The sequence below is a fragment of the Calypte anna genome, chromosome 6 (assembly GCF_003957555.1).
Source record: "Calypte anna isolate BGI_N300 chromosome 6, bCalAnn1_v1.p, whole genome shotgun sequence".
NCBI lineage: Eukaryota > Metazoa > Chordata > Aves > Apodiformes > Trochilidae > Calypte > Calypte anna.
The window spans coordinates 19,494,081-19,513,987 of NC_044252.1; the positions used below are offsets into that span (position 1 = coordinate 19,494,081).

At 38.5% G+C, this 19,907-nt stretch overlaps 1 protein-coding gene and 1 long non-coding RNA gene across 6 annotated transcripts in view; one reads left to right on the forward strand and one right to left on the reverse strand.

Moving 5' to 3' along the window:
- Window positions 1-2,126: 2,126 nt before the first annotated feature.
- Window positions 2,127-5,133, reverse strand: LOC115598503. Its single transcript, XR_003987702.1, has 3 exons — window positions 4,982-5,133; window positions 4,329-4,377; window positions 2,127-3,887 (listed from the first exon to the last, which is right to left on the reverse strand). It is a non-coding gene; the product is annotated as an uncharacterized LOC115598503 (long non-coding RNA).
- Window positions 5,134-5,236: 103 nt separating this feature from the next.
- IDE (insulin degrading enzyme) overlaps window positions 5,237-19,907 on the forward strand; it is a 58,484-nt gene continuing 43,813 nt past the window's right edge. The window contains exons 1-5 of one of the 5 annotated variants that reach the window (XM_030452807.1): window positions 5,237-5,309; window positions 15,057-15,241; window positions 16,598-16,805; window positions 17,556-17,725; window positions 19,032-19,154. In XM_030452807.1, the coding sequence (XP_030308667.1) occupies window positions 15,082-15,241; window positions 16,598-16,805; window positions 17,556-17,725; window positions 19,032-19,154 (661 nt within the window). In that variant the 5' untranslated portion in view covers window positions 5,237-5,309; window positions 15,057-15,081. Of the gene's footprint in view, window positions 5,310-5,462; window positions 5,674-5,988; window positions 6,246-6,550; window positions 6,726-15,056; window positions 15,242-16,597; window positions 16,806-17,555; window positions 17,726-19,031; window positions 19,155-19,907 lie in introns of those variants that run through there. The other 4 variants (XM_030452805.1, XM_030452809.1, XM_030452808.1 and 1 more) reach the window with 4 other exon arrangements.

A 19,907-nucleotide genomic window follows, 5' to 3' on the forward strand; every position in this document is an offset into this window, starting at 1 on the left:
CATTGCAGCTTGCCACATTTGCAGCAGAGCTGCCACTTCACTGGCCCTGTCTGCAGGGCTTTGCTCTGGTGCAATTCATAAAAAACACTCTGAATTCTACACCTCACTTAAAACATATTTACAGGCTGCATGCTCAGTTACCAGGAAAACTCTTTGTCAGAATGAAAATTAATAGATAAAGGCTCAAGACAAAGCACCATGCATCTATCCTTTAATTTGAAACTAGACCATGTGAGTCCTCATTGTGTACAAGTTCCCATCTTCTCAGTAGCAATTTAATTTACGTCACCCTAGCTTCCATGTGAGAGCCTTCTTTGAGATGCTTTTTTAAGCATCTTTAATTAAAAGCTTTGCTAGATGGAGATCTATGCCAGGATAACAGGTCTTGTGGGTAGAGAGGAAGATGATATTAAGAGAAGATTTAATTGGTCTTTGGTCTCAACAAATCTCATAGTATCATCTACCTGTCATAGCCTACAGTGCTACAGTGCTTTTCTGTTATTCTAGGGCTCTCCCCATTGCTGAAATTCAGGTTACACATCTATAGTTTTTCAGGCTCCTCTTTTCCTTTCTTTCCCTTTCTTTCCCTTTCCTCTTTTTAAAGTTGGGTGTTTTGAAACTTGCATCTCCTGTGCAAGTTCTTAAAATGAATAACAAATTAATCCTAACCTATAAGGTTTGTGAAAATTTTTCTAACAGTGATATGAATCAGCATCAAATTATGCTCCTCTACCATTTATCTCAAAGTTTAGAACAATATCTGAGCCTATCAATCTTATACTAGGCATGAAGAACAGGATCTGAGAAACACATTATTTTTACAAAAAAGGAAAGGAAGCATTGGATTCTTAGTCTGCTGTGAGCAGAAACATATTTAGAAAACATTAATATTCAACAAATTTGTCTGCCATTCTAAACACAGACTGATGGTGGGATAGAACAAGAGCTTTGAAATCTTTATCGTGATTAATAACAATTTTCATTTTCTGCCTTTCTGAGCTAGTATTTTCTTTTTGCTTCACATAAGGCTTTACTGCTTGCATACCACTGAAAACAATACAGTCATAAAGTAAACATATTACATGAAAAGAAGATGACTTTGCAAGTACTGATATTTGGAAGTAATTGCCAGATGTATTACTGCTCTAACTTTTAACCTTTTGGCCTCAAACCCAGAAAAAAAGGCACTTATTCTGTAGGAAATGCTTGTAACAAAACACTTACATGCACAGAAAACTAAGGAACCTGTATTTCCTAACCAATTCAGAGCTTAACTTTCCAACCAAAATTAGTTTGGTGGGTTGGTATTATTAAGACATGCTATTTTTAATTTCCTCTAATGAACATTAAAAATCACAATTATTTTTTTCAGTTAAGTGAAGATTAAACCAAGTGGGAAAACTAATATAAGATAAAAGTGATACCCCTTGCAAATGTATTGTGCCCACTCTTATTTGTACTTGCTTTTTGTATTCCATATATGCTAAAAGCAAAAATAACTTGTACAGACAATTGCGTAGGAGCTACTGTTACACTGAAGAAACAAATGCAGGTATGTGAACATACTGAATCTTTACCTTTTGCTTTGTACTCCTTCATATGGATTATACAAAAGAAGGAAGAACTAGAAGACAAGAAGTCTTTTCTTCCCATTTCTGCTTGTTTGTTATTTTCTAGTACGAAAGTGTAACTTGGCATTAGTCTGAATTTTGCTCAAAATATGAATGTCTCTTATAAACACAGAAGAAAATAGGAGCTCATTCAAATCTACATTTAAACAAGAGGAATCTATTTAAATATTGGGAGTTGAATGTGGCTAATTGCTACTTTTGCCATAGCTATGATAAGTGGAAAACATATTCTTTCTAATCAAATTAGCTTAAAAAATGTATATGGTTTAATAGCTGCAGCTCAGTTTTTCGGGGTCAATTTATAGCATAGATAATATATTTTCTTTGACTAGGTATAGCCTAAAGATACTAGTACACTATAAATACAAACTGGTAAGAGGGAGATAGCATTTCACAGGAAAGAAGAACCAAGGATTCTTAGGGTAGTCTTAATAGTGTCTGGGAGAAAGATCTTTAAGAAGAGATGTACGTCATCTGTGACAAATGCATTTTATTTTTAAAATGAGACAAAAACATTACAGAAAAACAGATTATGTAACAGGACACACAACTGCCAATGTAATGACTTCAGTAGAGATTACTGATCCCCATACTGATCAAAAAGGAAAACTTTTCACTAAAACTTGCCAACAATGTCAGTGTATTATAGTGCTGTTCACAGACAATGTGTCTCAAAAACAAAAATAAATCAGTGTTTTCCTTGTATTTATATCAGATGACCTGGGTAATTACAGGTAAGGAGGCCTGACAAATAGTGACACTGTTGATAATTATTAGGTAGGAATTAAGAAAGGTCATATTAACAGAGATATAATTAATAAAAATTATAAGTTTAGGTGAGACTTCTTCAAGGCTTAGTAACACCTGTTTTGATTACCAACATGCTACACTGTGTATGAGCTAAAAGTGGCTATAGAAGGGTCTCCCCATGGAACTAGCAGCACTGAATCAGCAGCAAGTAAATTGATTTGTACTAAAACATTGTTAGACTTACTATTTTTCTCATATATGCCTTGTCATGAAATTGCCACTATTTATTTTGGTGTGGAAATAACAACTGTAAGCTATGCTTTTTTCCAACCTGAGGCAGCCTGCTACAAAGCTTATTTATATACAGTTACAATTTGACTTTAATTCAGAAAAATACCCTTCCATTTGAACCATATCAGACTGCATTAAGTTTTAGACTAGCTGCCTCTTAGCTTCAAGAGGAGCATAAAATACTGGCTTTACTCTAAGTTATTTGTAACCTGACTGCTTGAAGGATTGCTTTTCCTGCAGTTATGTCATATATCCTGAAGAGGCATCTCCACTCAGCAACTCTGTAAGGCTTTTTCATGGGATTTTTTAGTAATTTCCACACTTCCTCTAAATCATACCTAAATTAATTTGATCTTTTGCACATCACCTGTTTTTTCACATGGGCAGATGAAGAAGGCAGGACTGAAAAACACCAATTGTTTATGAGTATTCAAAGTGTCATGGGGGCAGAAATCCAAGTTGTTGAACAACACTGTGAAAGGAATTTCATTTAAAGTCCTCTTTTGCTGATGGTGTCATATTAAAAATATATTTAAAACGTGGAAAAGATATCCAAAATAGTGGATGAGGGCTCGTATAAACATCAGTGCCACTAAACAGCTGCTAAAAAAGCTTACAGCATTTAAATTGGTCTAAAGTACAGTAGGTGTGACCTCTGCTGCTATAGTTATGTTAAATGCATGAGGAAGTGTGATCTTTCATCCTCACTGCTACAGAAACAGAAGCACTTCCTTCAGAGAAGACCACCACAGTTCGTTGTGGTAGTCTACTTTGCTTTCCCAGGACTGTCCCTGTGCACATCCTAGGCATCTATAGGGAAAGACTGGATTTATCAGAGGAGCTAAATAAGGCCAGCAAACTCTCTGTCAGACCTGAAAAAAACAGTAAATTGCTTGAAACTCTCGACTTTTAAAGATTTCACCCCTACGTGGTAATTCATCCAACATGCTTATAAGTTGTGTTAACAATAAACACAGAAACATTACAGCTACACATCCAATTTAAGAGAGCAACTCCAACTCACAGCTCCTTAATCCCCCAGCTGCTTCAGAGAGGAAGGACACACATCTTCAAGAGGCATGCACCTGATACCTTCAGCCAGATGCAACTGTATTACCTTCTCTGATGCACGGGCAATGGGGTGGAAGTAAGATGTAAGATCTCACCTTTATCCTGTCCTCTTTCCCTCTGGCCTGGTCTTGACTTTTACATATACTGGGAAATGAAAAAGAAAAAACAGATTGCCTCATGCTAGAACCCATCAAGACAAAGATATCCTCATTTTCACAGGAGTTAACGTGTTAAAATTAGGCTCCCACACAGTTCTAAATCCAACTATTTAGTTTAGTAGAAAATTATGAACTGCCTTGCTCCAAGCAGGATTAGTTAACCCGAGAGACAGTTCTCTGTCAAAATCAAGACCAGAAGTGTGGGTGTAAGTGATGTAGATGTGAATGTTTTAATCTGGGTAGCTCAGGTACAGCTGAATTTCTAGTCAAATCCCCAAAGATTTTGTTGACCGCATGGAGTAGCATACTGCCAGTTCTAACAGCTACTTTGACCAAAACTGACTAGCTTAAAGCTACTTTTGATACATTATCTATCTTGTCTTTGGGTGCAGAAATAACCTTAGATAACTTGTCAGGTCGCTTCTACCTTTTTGACAGGAGGAGGGTTCTGTGAACTTCCAGGTGTGAGATAATACCTGTAATAAAAAGAAAGAAGTGGCAAAACCTGAGATGATATTTCCCTGGATTAAAATCAGGCAGTAAACGTCTAAGGTTTTGGTTTTGTGGGTTTTTTTTGTATGGGATTTGGGCTGTCGTGTTTTTGGTTTTCTTTCATTTTTGAGAAATAGGATCTAGGGAAACAGATAAATCTGAAAAAAGCACATTACTAAAACTACACATGGTGCGCTGTTTTGGGGGTAGTTTCGTGCCCTAGGAATTAAAGCAGTCAGCCACATCACTACTTTGCCACAGAGAAGTCTACCAGAAAAAATAAGAAAGAGGTATCTCATCAGAAAACCAAATACATGGTGTTATAACAGAAGTCCAACCTTTTACAGAATTTACTTCTCGTAAAGCCATACCGCAAGCAGAGCCCTACGCCCGAAGCTGCGGTGCTGCAGGCCGCCCAGGGCAGGTGAGCGGCGGCGGGCGGGCTCCGGAAATAGAGCTCCCGCAGGGGGAATTCTCTCCCCAGGGCGAGAAAAGATTTCGACACCCGCTGAACTGGGAAATCTGCAATCTCTGCCACACAGGACGACACCGCACCAACTGCGCTCAAATTACGCCGCGCCTAATTACCTTTTGTCTTGGCTTTCGCCGACAGGGACGCGGAGCCCGGACACCAGGAAGCGGCCAGGCCGCTTCCCGCAACACGGTTCCTTCACGAGCGCAGCCCAGCCCGGCGGCGGCGACAGCGGCGCCTCACCGGTGCTCGTCCCGCCGCAGCCCCGTCCGCCTCCGCCGGGCGCGGCGCCCCTGCCCACCCGCAACGACGAGTGTCGCCCCAGCTCCCCGCCCAGCCACCCACCCCCTCCGCCGCCTCCGCCTCCTCCCAGAGGCCCCCCGCCCCCTCCCCAGCCGCAGCCCTGGCCCTCCCGGCAGTAGAAGCAGCGTTTCACACCCTCAGGTACGGGCCCTGCTAGGCCCGACGCGGTAGCGGCGGAGCCGCCGGGCGAGGAGGGCGGACGGGACCCCGAGGGCGCCGGGGAGGGATTGGCCAAGCGGCGAGGGGAGGCGGGCGGAGAAGATGGCGCCGCCGACGGCCGCGGCGCCGAGGAGCGGCGTGTGCTGAGGCGCGCGGAGCCGCGCCTGGGCGGGCGGCAGCGAGAGGCCGGGCGGCGGCGGTGGCGGCGGCGGCAGCAGCAGCGAGGCCGGGATATGCGGCATTGGCTGCTTCCTGTGCTGAGGCGGGCTCTGCAGCGCTTAGCGCACCCTTGGGCCGCCCCGGCTTCCCGGTTTTTCCCTTGGTGCCGGCGGTACAGCTTTATCGGGTACGGTGCGTGTGAGGCGATGGCCGGGCCGGGGCGGGTGGGCAGGGGCAGGCCCCCGGGTACCGGCCACCGTGGGACGGGCCGTGAGGTCGGAGCCCCGGTGCTGTCCCGCGCTGTGTTGTGTAAGAGGTGGCGGCGCGGCTGGGGCGGGGGCACCTTGTGCAAGCAGGGGAGTGTCCGCCCTTCTCTGAGTGCCGCTTCAGCTACGGGGTTGTGGGGAGCCCGGACGCGGAAACGCGGGGCCGACAGCGAAGCCCTCGGAGAAGTCGGGGGCGAAATGGGGGCTGCGGGCCCGTATGTAGCGGGGGGCCCTGTGTCCTGCCTTGCCATGCCCGGGACGGCAGGGCCGGCCCGGGAGAGCCCGGTGTGCGTGGCGGCTGTCGTGCTGGGTCTCTGCAATTGCACGTCCGGTGGCTAAGCAGGCTTGGCCGGTAGCCGTACGGCTATGGCGCGGCTTTTGTTGCCCGCCGGGCTTGCTTTGTTGTTTCCCCTCTCCCCTCAAAAGAAAAAACAAAACGAAAAAACACGGAATTTTCATGTTGCTAAACTTGTCATGTCTCCCTAACCCATAGGTAAATATATATATCTATATATACACATATACACATACACACACATTTGCGTTGTTTAAAAAGAAGCTGCTGTTATCCTAAGTTGATGGGAGCGGCCTGTAGCGATCTCTAACGCGCTGAGTGGTCCTGGCATTGTGTGGGTCTTGTATTCCTGTCTGACTGTTGCCAGGTCCAGGGGAGACGCGAAGTTCCTCGGTCGGCTTGGCTCTTTTCAAGGGCAAATTAAACTGCGTAACAGCTCTGCGAAGTTGTTCCAGGAGGGGAGCTGGGTGAGGGGAAGAGGCTCAGTTGTTTTCGCTCTTTGAGGCTGTATCTGTTACCTTAATAGTAAAATCTACATCTAACAGCGCAAAAGTAAGAGACATCAAAAGTAGCGTCTTTCAGGAAGTGAGTTATGATGACTCATGCTGCCAGTGATTGTCAAAATTCGGGTGCCCCGTTATTGTTCATAATTGCTGTGTATGCTTCAGTATTGTCAAGGTAATCCTTAATGTATATTCGGGGCCAGTGCTTTTCTCAGGCTGTAGTTTCTCTTGCTAGATTACTCCTCTTTAAGCATGTGATTATATGCAGTATTTAGACTTAACCTTATATATGTGTGTAGGCCTGTTGTGTTTTCATATTGCCTACAACTATGGTTTAATAATTTGTTTAATTTTAATTTTAATTGTGAATTAGGATTTACATAAATAATACTTCAATGAGAGCAGAGATAGTGCTTAGCATTATTATTTTTGAAAATAGTGAACATATGAAAAATAATTTTTTTCAGTTACACATTCCTGGTTTTCAGGAATTGGAATTTTGTTTATACTTTAACATTTTTCATCTTTAACTTTTTCTTCTCATATGATTTTTAATCTGCACATCAAGTAGCAAAATAATTTCTCACTTATTATCTTTTCCTTTTCATCTTACGTACAGCATTGAAATTATCTAGTCTAAATGAGAAGTTGTATTTTACATAGTTTTTTTGCTCCTTTTCTCCTTTCTCTCTTCAGTTGCTTGTAAGGATGTTTTTTAATCCCCTAGATGAAACAGTGCCTTTGGGAACTGGTGAAAGTATCAAGGGTATAACTTGTTCTGGACATGAATACAAAACTGTTTCTTTACCCTGTTAGTTCCAGAAGAAGAGGGAAAGGACAAAATGTTGATTATCTCCAGTGTTTCACTGAACTGGAAGGTGTTAGGGCTCATAGCTAGGGGTCATTGTGAGTTGTTGTAGAAGTCATTTACTAAAAATACTGTCAGATGATTTGAGAAATCATATGTTGGGTTGATATTTTTTATATATTCTGTTGTGTTAGATGCCTTGATAATTTTGATATATTATTTTAATGAGATAGGAATAATAATTTTAAAATGTCTGTTAAGGCATTGATTTAATTGGTTTTGTGCCTAAAGTTATGTATTTGTATATAGATGGTCTGTCAATGAGCATCTTTCTGTTCTTAGCTTCTATGGTGTCTGCATGATGGTAAAATGTGCTTATGAAATAGCACTGTAAATATGTAATCAGGTGATTTTTGAAATTTGCTTCACTGTAGCTTTCTATTCAGGTCTGTCCTTCTGCAACTTCTTTTTAGAATGAGTCAGAAGTATAGCTTGCCTGAACTATTGAAATGGGAAAAAAATGCTGTGCAGTTGAGAGTTTACTTGCAGTGTTAACAGTAGAACTAGAATTGAGTTCTTCAGAATAATAAAAACCGAAACACAAAATAGATAAACAGACAGGACTTTCTTTGTTGAAACACACTGCTGACTCTTGTAAACTGCTGCTTGTTAGAGGTCTGTTGATTATGTCAGAGCTCTGATATTGGATAATCAATTGCTTTTTTTGTGGGATGGCAGTACTTTTCATGATTCAGAATCGTAAAGTTCTCTCTGGTTTTGTTGCTAGATCAGACTTTCTTGCCAGTTCTCTGATCTTTTTGTGTGTTTCTTGTTACTCAGTGTAACTAAAGTTTTAGTCTCATCTTGTTTTTTAATTCAAGCCTCACAAGTTTTTCTTTTTGAGGGTATGAGACAGATGGTATCTTAAATTGTTTCATGAGTTGGCTTTACAGAGTCTTGGGCAATCTGATGTGTTACTTGCAGATAGAATGTATGAAACACACATCAAAATACAGTTAGAATAAAGCAGAGAGATCTTTCCTGTAGCATCCAGTTTTATGTCCGTAGTGAGTGCAGGGCCACGTGCTGGATACCGCTGCTGCACTGTGGTTACAGACCAAGCCCTGCAGCTATAGGGTCATGGGGTAAAAACATCCAGGAGGGAGGAAGAAAGAATGAGAACTACTGGATTCCAAGTGTTCGGTGTGTAAAGCAATTAATTGAAATCGTGAGTACAATTCTGAAGAAAATGAGTAAAATACACTTTCAAGCAGTTTGTCATGTACTGCAGATACTAGTCTTATCAGTCCTGTTCTTAGCATGTGATTTGAGACAGATAAAAATAATAATAATAGAAGCCAAAGTACTGTTAAATTGTTCTGAAAAGCCTATACCATTACACAGTCTGAAGATTAAAAACATAATTCTACTTAAATTTTAATAAGAACAAATCTTTCAAATAATGAACGGCGTTAGAATCCTTTTGGAATTTGCCTTATTTTCCACAATCTTGTAGAAAACTGAAGCAAAGGAGCACTGGAGGTAGATTGATTTGAATTGTTTTGTATTTCTGGTGAACCAGGATAAAGCTTGTTTACCCTGGAGGGTGTGTTTTTGAGAGTTGTTTGGCATAATTTTTGAAGACATAGAAAAAGTAGGCCAAAATGATTTAGAAATTTTTAGAAACTTGTTATACTTCATTGCTGTGTTTGAAATCAGGTTGTATAAAATCCTGTGTTTGCCTTTTTTCTTACCCAGTGCTTTGGAAACAGGAATGGTCAAGTTAAGGAACGTAATTTGAGGGCAGTAGGATAGCTTTACAGTGTCTTGGTTGTACATGCTGTTTGACCAACACAAGACTTGAAAACACACATCATTTTACTACTCAGGCAAGTGACTCAGCTGGGGCCTGGTCTTACATGAAGCTACTAAGGCCCTTGTTTTTGCCAAGTTCATATGTGGTATTGTCTCATTAATGCTACTGGTAATTCCTGTACACTGGCTTATTACACTAGGCAATGAAGCCTATGGCAGACCAAGTGCACTGCTTCATTTAGAAGCTGTATAAGCTGGATCCTTCTGGGAATGAGAGCAAGGCAGGGATCTGGCCTGTCTACTGTTGTTAGGAGGGAATTTTCTGAGTCAGCTCTAGATGTGGCAAAAAGCTGCAGTCTGAAGTTCTGAAAATATTTTAATTGTAGCAAGACTTCAAAATAAGCTGCATAACAAAACCTTATATATATTCATCCTCTTCAGAGTTGCCTGATTTGGCATGATTAATTGTTCTTAATAACTTAGCATCACTGATTAAATCATTGTTGGTCTTTGTAGTTGGAACTTTTGTGTATGAAATAATATGATGAATTCCTGATGAGTTCAAAAGTGAAAAAGCATATTAACATTTTGAGCAGTTTGTCTACTTATGCAGTCTTATCTGCCTGTATGCAATCTATATGAAATCAGATTTGTTTAGATGAGCATTAGTAATGTGTTTAGATCTTACACATTCTCTAGTTCGGTGACAAGTAAATTCACAGAGTGATGCTGTATGGATGTTGAATAACATGAACTCTTTTAATCTCTTAAATGTGTAAATGACTTGTTAGGTTTCTCTTTAGATGAACCCATAACCTGAAAGAGTTAAGAACGGTGTCCAGACTGAAGTGCCCTATATCGTAATGATCTCCTGAGTTGATTTTATATGGGCTTGCTTGTTGGATTTTTCTATGTTATTATGTTTGTTTGTTTGTTTTTAGATTGCTCTTGGCTCCATGTGTAAAAATTGTGTGGCCTACAGCTTAGTTTAAAAAATAAATTTCAATTTTGGCATATAAGTGAATGAAGAAGTTGAGAGGAGATGGTTGCTTGACTTACTGGTAATGCCTCAGTTACACATGTAATGATGTAACAATCCCATCAAATTCTTCTGCTGTCACAAGAAGAAGTAGGTGCAAGAGTTGAAAGGAGGAGTTAAAGACTTGTGGAAGAATGGAGATTTATTTTATTGTTGCAAAGCCACCAGCTTGCTACTGAAGAACTTCATGGAGTCCTCCAGAGAAGGAGGACTCTCTCATCCTTGTAAAGAGAGGTGGGCAGACTGGCTGGTAGTCCTGGGGTATCCAGCCTTCTGCTGAAGCACACAGCACTTCTTTTTGCTCCAGGCATCTGGAGAAATCTTCATGTACATTACAAAGAACTGTAAACTAGTGGCTTTAGACAATAATACAGAGAACACATGATCGATGGTAGCTCCCTTGCAGGATAGAGCAGAGGTAAATTTGACTCAATAAATGTTTCAATTCACTCTGTTAAGTTCTAGACAATTAAGTTTGGAATTTAAGAAAAAAGTGAAAAATTGATATAAAATACAGAACTTCGAACAGGTGCAAAATGTGACTTTGAACATTACTGTGATCTCTGTATAATTTCAAAGACAGAACAAAGACAGAGCTTGAGTAACTGTTGTATTTTACTCAGCATAACATACCAAGTGAACTCAACAGATAGATAAAATGAGTAGGAAAAAAGGACCAGTTAAGACCATATTATGTACTGGTGTAAACTTCAAGTGAGTTTGTTGCAACACCCACAGATGTGTTCATAAAAGTATTTTGGATTCAGTTGCACAAAATCTTTAAGCAAACCCCAGATTTTAAGGCAACTGATAGAAATTGAAAGCAAGAATGAAAATCTATGAGCTAACTGTTGCCATTCATATGATTGTTTTAAGCTGATCAGTCTTTATACCCTATGGTCTTGCTCAGACCTGTGTACCAGCATTTGACATAGATATGTGCATCCTTTCATGGCAAAAAAAATCTTGAAAAGTGCTTTTGCAGTTTGTTCTTTAGGGGTCATATTTTTATGAGCTAGTTATATTCTTATGTTGAGACAACCCTCAGGAGTTTCTTTTAATTGGTTTTCAAATATGGTCCTTTAATTGTTCAAACACTGAACTTGGATTTGACTACGCTGGCTAATTTTTAATTAAAGTTTACTAAAATAACTTCAAACGATTAAAATAGGCAGAATCGTGTATCAGTTAATCCCACTCAGTAATACTCTGTAGAAGGTACAATATGGAATCCCCAGAAAGTTTCACTGGTTCCAAGGGACTACCTGCCTGAAAAGCATTAAAAACCAGGGCCTTGAACAATAAAACATAATTTTATTTCAAAATGCTACAGTTCACAATTCAGTGTCTGCTTTAACTGATACTTCTCTTGTCCAAGTGAAGTAATTTTGATGAGAAGGCAGAATGTTTAGTATTTCCTAGTCATTGAACAGAGACACTACTCTCAGTTCAAACATCCCCATTGTCTTTCTTCCTGCCTTCCTTCCTGCCTTCCTTCCTGCCTACCTTCCTGCCTTCCTTCCTGCCTTCCTTCCTGCCTTCCTTCCTGCCTTCCTTCCTGCCTTCCTTCCTGCCTACCTTCCTGCCTTCCTTCCTGCCTTCCTTCCTGCCTACCTTCCTGCCTACCTTCCTGCCTGCCTTCCTGCCTGCCTTCCTGCCTGCCTTCCTGCCCGCCTTCCTGCCTCCCTGCCTCCCTGCCTGCCTTCCCTCCTATCTGCCTATCTTTCTCTTATCTCTGTCATCTTGCCACTTGTAATTTTTGAATTCTATAGAATTCCCAGTACCACAAAAATGTTTTGTATTTGTTCCCTCTGTCTTCGATTTTTGGGGTCTTCCTCCGTTACTTCTGTTTTGTGACAGTAGTATAACAATGAATCTTTCAGTGACATTATTTTTAGCATTTTAGCTCTGCAGCAAACACAGCATCTAGTTTGTCACTTAATGTCTTTTGCTGGTGACCATGGGCGTTAAATGTTCACTGTAGTAACAGCGTAGCAGGGGACAGCATCTTAACACAACTTTTTAATAAGCTACTTCTCATAAAAACTACAAGAAATATAGAATTTTTCTGTTTCCATTACTTTGTTTTGATTGCTATGGTCAAAACCAATTATGTCAAAAAGTGGTTTGTAGTATTTTAAGATTCTTTTGTGAAACAATGAAACATGGTGTTGTTTCAAAGCAGTTCCATTAAGGGGACTTAAATGCTGAACAGAGAAGCAGTCGTATAAGGGAATGTTTAATATTATGTCCTACAATTTACTCCTTAAGAAAAAGCTGTTGCATAAAAACTCTATTGTAGTGAAATTTTTTTTTCTATCTCTTGTAGTAACATAACATGAGGAAGGTAATTGGTTTATTGGTAATTGGTAAATGGAAGGAAGTTACTGGTTTTGATCTTTTAATGCGTTGTCTTTCAGGTATATTGCATAGTTGATCTGCTTTTGCTGTTATGTGAGTTGTCTGGTACTACAATTTATTTTGCAGGGAGATAATTGTGGGTTAATAATGCAAATGAAGTTGAAGAGAATGTTGTTGTATTCATAGTGCCCATTGAAATAACAATGAAGACAGAGATACAAATTTAAGGTCTTGGTTCAAAGGCTTAATGACTGACTTCTTTTGAAAATTTTAAGTTTTTTCCTCTACTGAAATGCAACTACCAAGCTGGAGGTAGCCTATGAATGAAGGAGACAGAAATAAGGAATGATAATAAGATAGGGTGGAGGTGTACAGCTTCACAAAACATCAGTTGAAATCTCATAAGACTTTACAGAAGCTGCGTAATTTGATGAATCACATCGGGAAGATGAGTCATCTGAACAAACTGTAAAGTTCTGTGCCTTAATGCTGTGGTGTAGAAATAGCAAGGAAGTAGCCAATGACAAGGAAATTGTGTAACATTAAAAAAAACCTGAGAAGTCTATAGTACCTATGTATCTTATGATAAGAAACTAATATCTTAATGAGATGGAGTATTTTAGCTGGAAACCAAGTCATAGGTGTTCCTTAGTGGAGGTGAAATCAGGATATTTAAAGACCTCCTTGCTGCCCTACATGCTTACATTAGTCAGTCCAATAGAGGTGTGTGCAAATGGAATATAATTAAGAGTTTAGCTACGGTTTTTATCTATGCAAAGAAATATCTGTTCTTACTTCATTAATTTTACACAGTGTCTTAAGTTTAGTAGAGTAGTTCTACCTCTGAACTTCGAACAAGGATGTATTTTTTATCATAAGCATGGACCATGTCAGTGCTGTTGTGCAGAGAAACATGCAGATTGCCATACTCAAAGTATCATTTTTTTTGAGTGGTATCTGCATTTTTTCAGGAGAAGGAAGCCCACAAATAGTCCTGGCAGGATTATCAAGAGTGCAGGGTTGAACTAGTGGGTATCTGACAGTAACAAAAAAAAGGTTCTGCATTTCGGTAACTGTTTGGTGATTATGTTTGACTGAGGTTTTTTTTAGTTGTTTTTTTTTAAGTAGTTCACAGTTTGAAAACCATGTTTTGCTATTGGAAGTTCTTACTTCTAGAAGGCATTGATTTGCTAACTGGAGTTAAAATGTCATGTCTGAAGACCTGAAACAGTATGTGTGTTGAGAGCTGTGCAGTCCTTCACAATCCACATACCAAAAGGTTCTTAAGACTTGTACATTGTCTTAAAACTTAGACCAAATTCCTTGAATTGTACCACCTGAAAATGGAAAAGTAAATACTGTGAAACTCCTTGTTATCTGTGTGATAATGACAGGACCATACAAAGTTTCTCATGTGTGCATGTGTTGTGGTGGGAAAGTAGACTCGGATCTGGTTTTCATTGTCAGTGAAGTCAGTCCAGCAATCAAAATTTCACTACGGGAAAAGATTTGGTTTGATTGGTACTATATTTGTATAACAGATTCCATTCTAAAACCCTTTCTGTAAAACTGTGGCAGGAATACACTTAATGAATACAGGAATACACTTCATGATTGGCTCAGAGCATAGGTCTCTGACTTCCCATTTCTGGCTTTGCTTATTTTTTGTGTGTGGGTTTTGTATGTTTGCTTGGTTGGTTTTTGTGTGTTGGTTGTTTTTTATTTGTTTTGTTTTTTAACATGCAACCAAGTGGTTCCACTTTACCTCCCCAAATATCCAAGTCTGAATGTATCACCTTTTCACTTGGCTTTTAAATTTTAAATTTAGAAAAAATTAAATGGCCCAAGTTGTTAATTTCAGAATCACAATTTCTTAGCATTTCAAAATTGTGCCACGAAAGAAACATGTCATGTAGCATGTCTGTTAAACTAATAATAGAAATTTAAATATGTGACATAGTCTATTCCTATTTACTGCGGCAATTATGCAGTATGTTGATATTTTTATAGCAGTATTATAAATGGTGTCACCCTTTCTTGATTTAGTGTACAAATCCAGTTGTTTGCTAGTAAAATTTTATCTGAGTTACAGCATTCATAACATGAGTACCAATTCAGACGCATGAAATAATTTTCTGAAGCCTAAAAGTATACTTGAGGTACCAATGTAAGCTTCATTTCATTTCTATGATAATTGAATAAAGAGGTGGTATTCCTTTTTTACTAAGTTATTCTTTTAGTTACTGTTAGTACGAGCTTAAAATCGTAGATCCCATAATTTACATTTCATGATGTTTCTTGGTCTTCAGGTTTGGTTTTTTTTTTTAGTTTTAACAGCAATATCTCTCAGGATATGAAGAGTAATCTTAGGGCAGATGTGTGTTCATGCTGTTGGTATTGCCTAGTATTCTCTAACATAGTATTATAATATCAGCAGGGTTTAAGTAACAACAGTAAATGAAATTCTTTTTGTTTTGTTTCAGGCTTCAGAAGGATACAAACAACAAAATGAATAGTCCCGCTATTAAGAGAGTAACAAATGAAATTATCAAATCACCTGAGGACAAACGAGAATACCGAGGACTGGAGTTGGCAAATGGCATTAAAGCTCTTCTCATTAGTGACCCCACCACAGATAAGTCTTCAGCAGCACTTGATGTGCACATAGGTATTTGATACATGCCACGTGCATCATATCATTAGTAAAAATGCTTTAAGTATTGGTATCTTAATTGCAAAGAAACTGACAGAAGTATCTGATAGGTAGCCTATCCTTTTATTTTATTTTGGAGTTTGTTTAATTCTTGTTAGAGCCAGTTGAAAATTATCAGAGCTAATTAAATTATTTTACTCTAGTGTTTACTCAAATGTAGCTCAGTCAGTAGAAAGACTTCTTTTAACCATTAAGTTTCATGTTATGAAAGATCTTTTATAAGTAGAAAAGGGGAGGGTGTGAGTGCAGTTATTTCAGACAGCTCCATCTGTCATGTCAGACTTTTTTTTTACGTGTTAAATTGGTGATGTGTAGAGGTGAGAAAATGCTGTAGTGCTGGAGAGGAGTTGAAGAGCCTCTCCCTAACTCCCAACAATGCTTAAGTGTGCAAACAGTAATACTGGAAATAAAAGGGGAAGGCAGTTACTTTGATGCTGGAATAATGGAAGAATCCTTTTATATTTGTGGTATCTCTCCAGCGTGTATAGTTTCTCAGTAGCTTGGAAGGTGCGATGTGTGCACACATTACTTAAGCATATTCTTGCCACATTTGTAGTTGGGAGCTCTTACTGCTATTGATGTTCAGACAGAAGTAGTAGAGTAACTGAAAACTTACTTGATTATGGAGGTGGTTGTCACAGATCATTCTCTAGTTCAGAGGATCCCAGATGTGGTTTTATTAGGTACTATGACAATAAAAGCAAACTGCAGCACCCAGTGTTTGCACATATCTGGGGACAGATGCATCTCTTGCCTTCATCTCTGCTGTACCATTTCATGTTGTTGCACACTTCAGAACACGACTGCCACACTCAAACTTCCAAATTTCTGGCTTCCATTCTTGCACATCTTTTAATCTGTCTGCTTTTGCTCTTGCTAGCTCGTCATCAATAGCTGCTTGTGTTCAGGCTATTACAGGTTATTACTTGTCCTATAAACCTCCTTAATTGTGGTTGGCATTTGCTGCCATTTAACACATTGCAGGTCAAGGTATAGAAGTCAGAACACTGTGATATGTCTGCCAGGTTTTATAGATTGTGAGTCATGAACTTCAGTTGAAAAGTGGTCTTTGTAAGGCAATGGAAGCTGATCTAGAGAGGCAATTTGAGACAGTAATTGGTTCAGTTACTCTTTCTGTTTCAGGTTTTTGTGGGTTTTTTGTTATGCTTGATTTTATTTGACTATAGCTGTACAAGTGTTGGTTTACATCTACAGAATGAGGCAACATAGTGTAATGAAAAGCACTTTAAGAGACTTAACATTTTAGTATACTTTTTCTGAATAGCTACATGATATTTTTTTCCCCTGCAGGATCTTTGTCTGATCCTCCCAACATTGCTGGGCTTAGTCATTTTTGTGAGCATATGCTGTTCCTGGGAACCAAGAAATATCCAAAAGAGAATGAGTATAGTCAATTTCTTAGTGAGCATGCTGGGAGTTCAAATGCTTTCACAAGTGGAGAACATACCAACTATTACTTCGATGTGTCACATGAACATCTAGAAGGTGCATTAGACAGGTAAACACATTTTAAAATATTTAATATTTTCTTATATAGGTGCTATTTAAAATAGTGAAGAAGGTTTTTTGACAGTTTTATCATTATGATATTAAAGGTTTTAGAGCACTATCTTTTGTGCACCAGGTATTTTCAGTTGAAAAGTTTTGCTCAGATTTTTTCAGCTAGCAGAGCTTGTTACTGAAGCAAAAATTTTGGAGTTCAGAGGTTGTGTTTAACCTGAATATTACTGGAAATTTGGCTCACAGAATGGTCATGAACTTATGCATTGTGGAAATATTACTGTATAATCAAATGCTGTGCTTCCTGTGGGATCCTTATTTAATTTATAGCAAAATAAGAGTGAAGTCTAGAAATATGTTAGGATGCCTTTAGTAAAGGAAACTCACTGAAGTGTCTGCCTTACGTGGGAGGAGATGGAAATTGAAAGGTGTATTAGTGAGGTAAAGAGTGGATTTTCCCATTGGATTTTCCTGGATGTGTGAAAAGATTGTCTTGATTTGTAAGATTAAGAGTCTTGCAGCTAAACTTCAAAACAGTAGAAATTTTTAGTGTATGAATTATAATTCAAGATCCTTAATCCTTGCATGGACAAAGATAGTGATTCAAAACTGTTACAAAATTTTTAAGTTTTGCATTTTAAAAAAATAATATATTCACTTGTTTTCAGAAGGTACCAAACTTTACCGTTTTCTTTTGCCATTTGTGTACAATATTACTTATCACTTGCATTAAAACTTTTCTGTTTAGATTTGCCCAGTTTTTCCTGTGCCCTTTGTTTGATGAAAGCTGCAAAGACAGAGAAGTGAATGCAGTGGATTCTGAACATGAGAAGAATCTGATGAATGATGCCTGGAGGTTGTTTCAATTGGAGAAAGCTACAGGAAACCCCAATCATCCATTCAGTAAATTTGGAACAGGTTTGTCAGAATATAATTACCCATCCTTGTGAAATTTTGAGTGGCATGCATAGTATTAGTGTTTATATAAAATTGTTAAAGGCAGACTGAAACAGTTCCCTATTTTTCCTCTTTATACGTGTTTACTGAGATGCTTTATCACATTTTCCACATCGTAGACCAAACTGAACTAGACAAAAACATAGGAAACAGAGTGATCCAAGATTTCCAGTACAGCGATGAAGCATCCTTTATGATTCTGATAATTACTGCAGTGAATGCTATTTTCCAATTACTGAATTTGTCATAATTTAGTCCTGTTAAGTCTTTGTTCATAACAGAGTGAATGAACTGTGTTCAAATTGTTGATAGCCACACATTCTTTTTGCTAAAGAGTATTGTATTAGAATTAGATGACAGTGACAAAGTAGAATCAGAAAGATTGACGAAGAATTCTTACTCTTAACAATAGAGTAAGAATATAAAGCCAAAGTCTTAAACATAAAATGCCAGTTACCATGAATTAAAATCATGAACACCCCCAAACCTCAATTTAAAAATGCATTAAAGTAAAATACTGTAGTTATGGTCAACCCCAAAAATGATTGATGCTTTGGCAGAAGTTTAAATGTTTGTTGTTGGTTTTGGTTTTAGTTTTGTTTTTTTTAATATATAGTTATTTTTTACATGAATTTCTTTTTGAAATTATCCAAGTAAGAGGGCTATGAATTCCTACACTGTTTAATCCTTGAGCATGATTATGTTTTGTGACTGGGTCAGTTTGCTGTTGATGCAAATATTGATGCAACTGTTGGGTGGAGTAGGATGATGGGAGATAATGGCACTTAAAACCAGAAGTGGATGTTCCAGAAATACTTTTCTACAATGTGAGAAGTCTTTATAGCTGACACAAGTGAAATGTAGCTGTGTAGTTTTTATTTACCAGGAGATGACAACTGTGATATGGTTTTCCTGACAATTGCAGTTGGTGTGCTTAGTTTCTTTTCACCTGCTGAGATGGTGTTAGTCTAGCAGGATGCAGGTATGACTCCACTTAGTGCTTCAGGTCACTTCTTATTGCTATGCAGCCTGTTTTGCCAACAAACTGACTATTACTCTTTGTTCAGAGAAACCAGTACATTTTAATCACGAGTTTTCTGTTGAGGATGAGCATTTTTTCCCCATATACCTTTCACACATCTTCCTGAAAGATAACTATTTCTAAAATTACTACCCATCTGGAGGACAGCAGAGTTATTAATTTATATATATGTTTTTTGATCTTTAAATTCATAAACACCAAGTATTGTTAACTTCCATATTACAGGGAACAAACTCACTTTGGAAACTAGACCAACCAAAGAAGGAATAGATGTAAGGCAAGAGCTACTGAAGTTTCATTCTACGTATTACTCATCAAATTTAATGGCTATTTGCGTCTTAGGAAGAGGTGAGTTTTATTCTGGTGGCTGAGTAAGACTTTACATATATTTATGTTTGAAGAAAATGAACTGTGTAACTCTTTGGTGTTTTGTTAGTCTGTTTGCATTGGCCTCTCAGTGTAGTGGAAGAGCATGTGATTCTGTGATCGTTTTGACTGACAAGGTGACCACTTTGAAATCTTTCAGGCACTAAGTTTGCACTTTGAGACATCAAAGAAACACCCTTTTCTTTATTTAGCACCCACTCATCAGGCTTTCTTCTTTTATGTTCTACTTTAAGAAGTGCTCTAAAATGCAATTCTTCAAAGATACCTATTTGAATGCAATATTTCAACAAAACCAGTATAGGTCAGTTTAGGTGAATTAATATAGGGCAGTTAGGTGAACAGCATTCTTTTTGCAAATGGTCTTCCTCTCATTACTCTCATTTTTTGAGAGTACTAGAGTCATGGACTAAAACTGGAATGGATGTAAAATTGAAAGGGCTTAAACAGGTCACAGATGTGTGCAAAATTTTGGGGTGTTAGGACAGATTACCCTGGATCATTATGTGAAATACTGGAGGTGAGCTGAGGCTGAAGAAAATCCAAGTTTTGGCAAAGATGCTTTTGTTCTGGAAAATTTGCAGCTGTAATTCCATGTCCCTTAAGCTCTTTCTTTTTGCAGATCACAAATATATGTCCATATATGATGTCTCTTCAATTCCAGTACAATTTAAATTTTAAAATTCAATTTATGCATACAATTTAAATGTTTCTTCT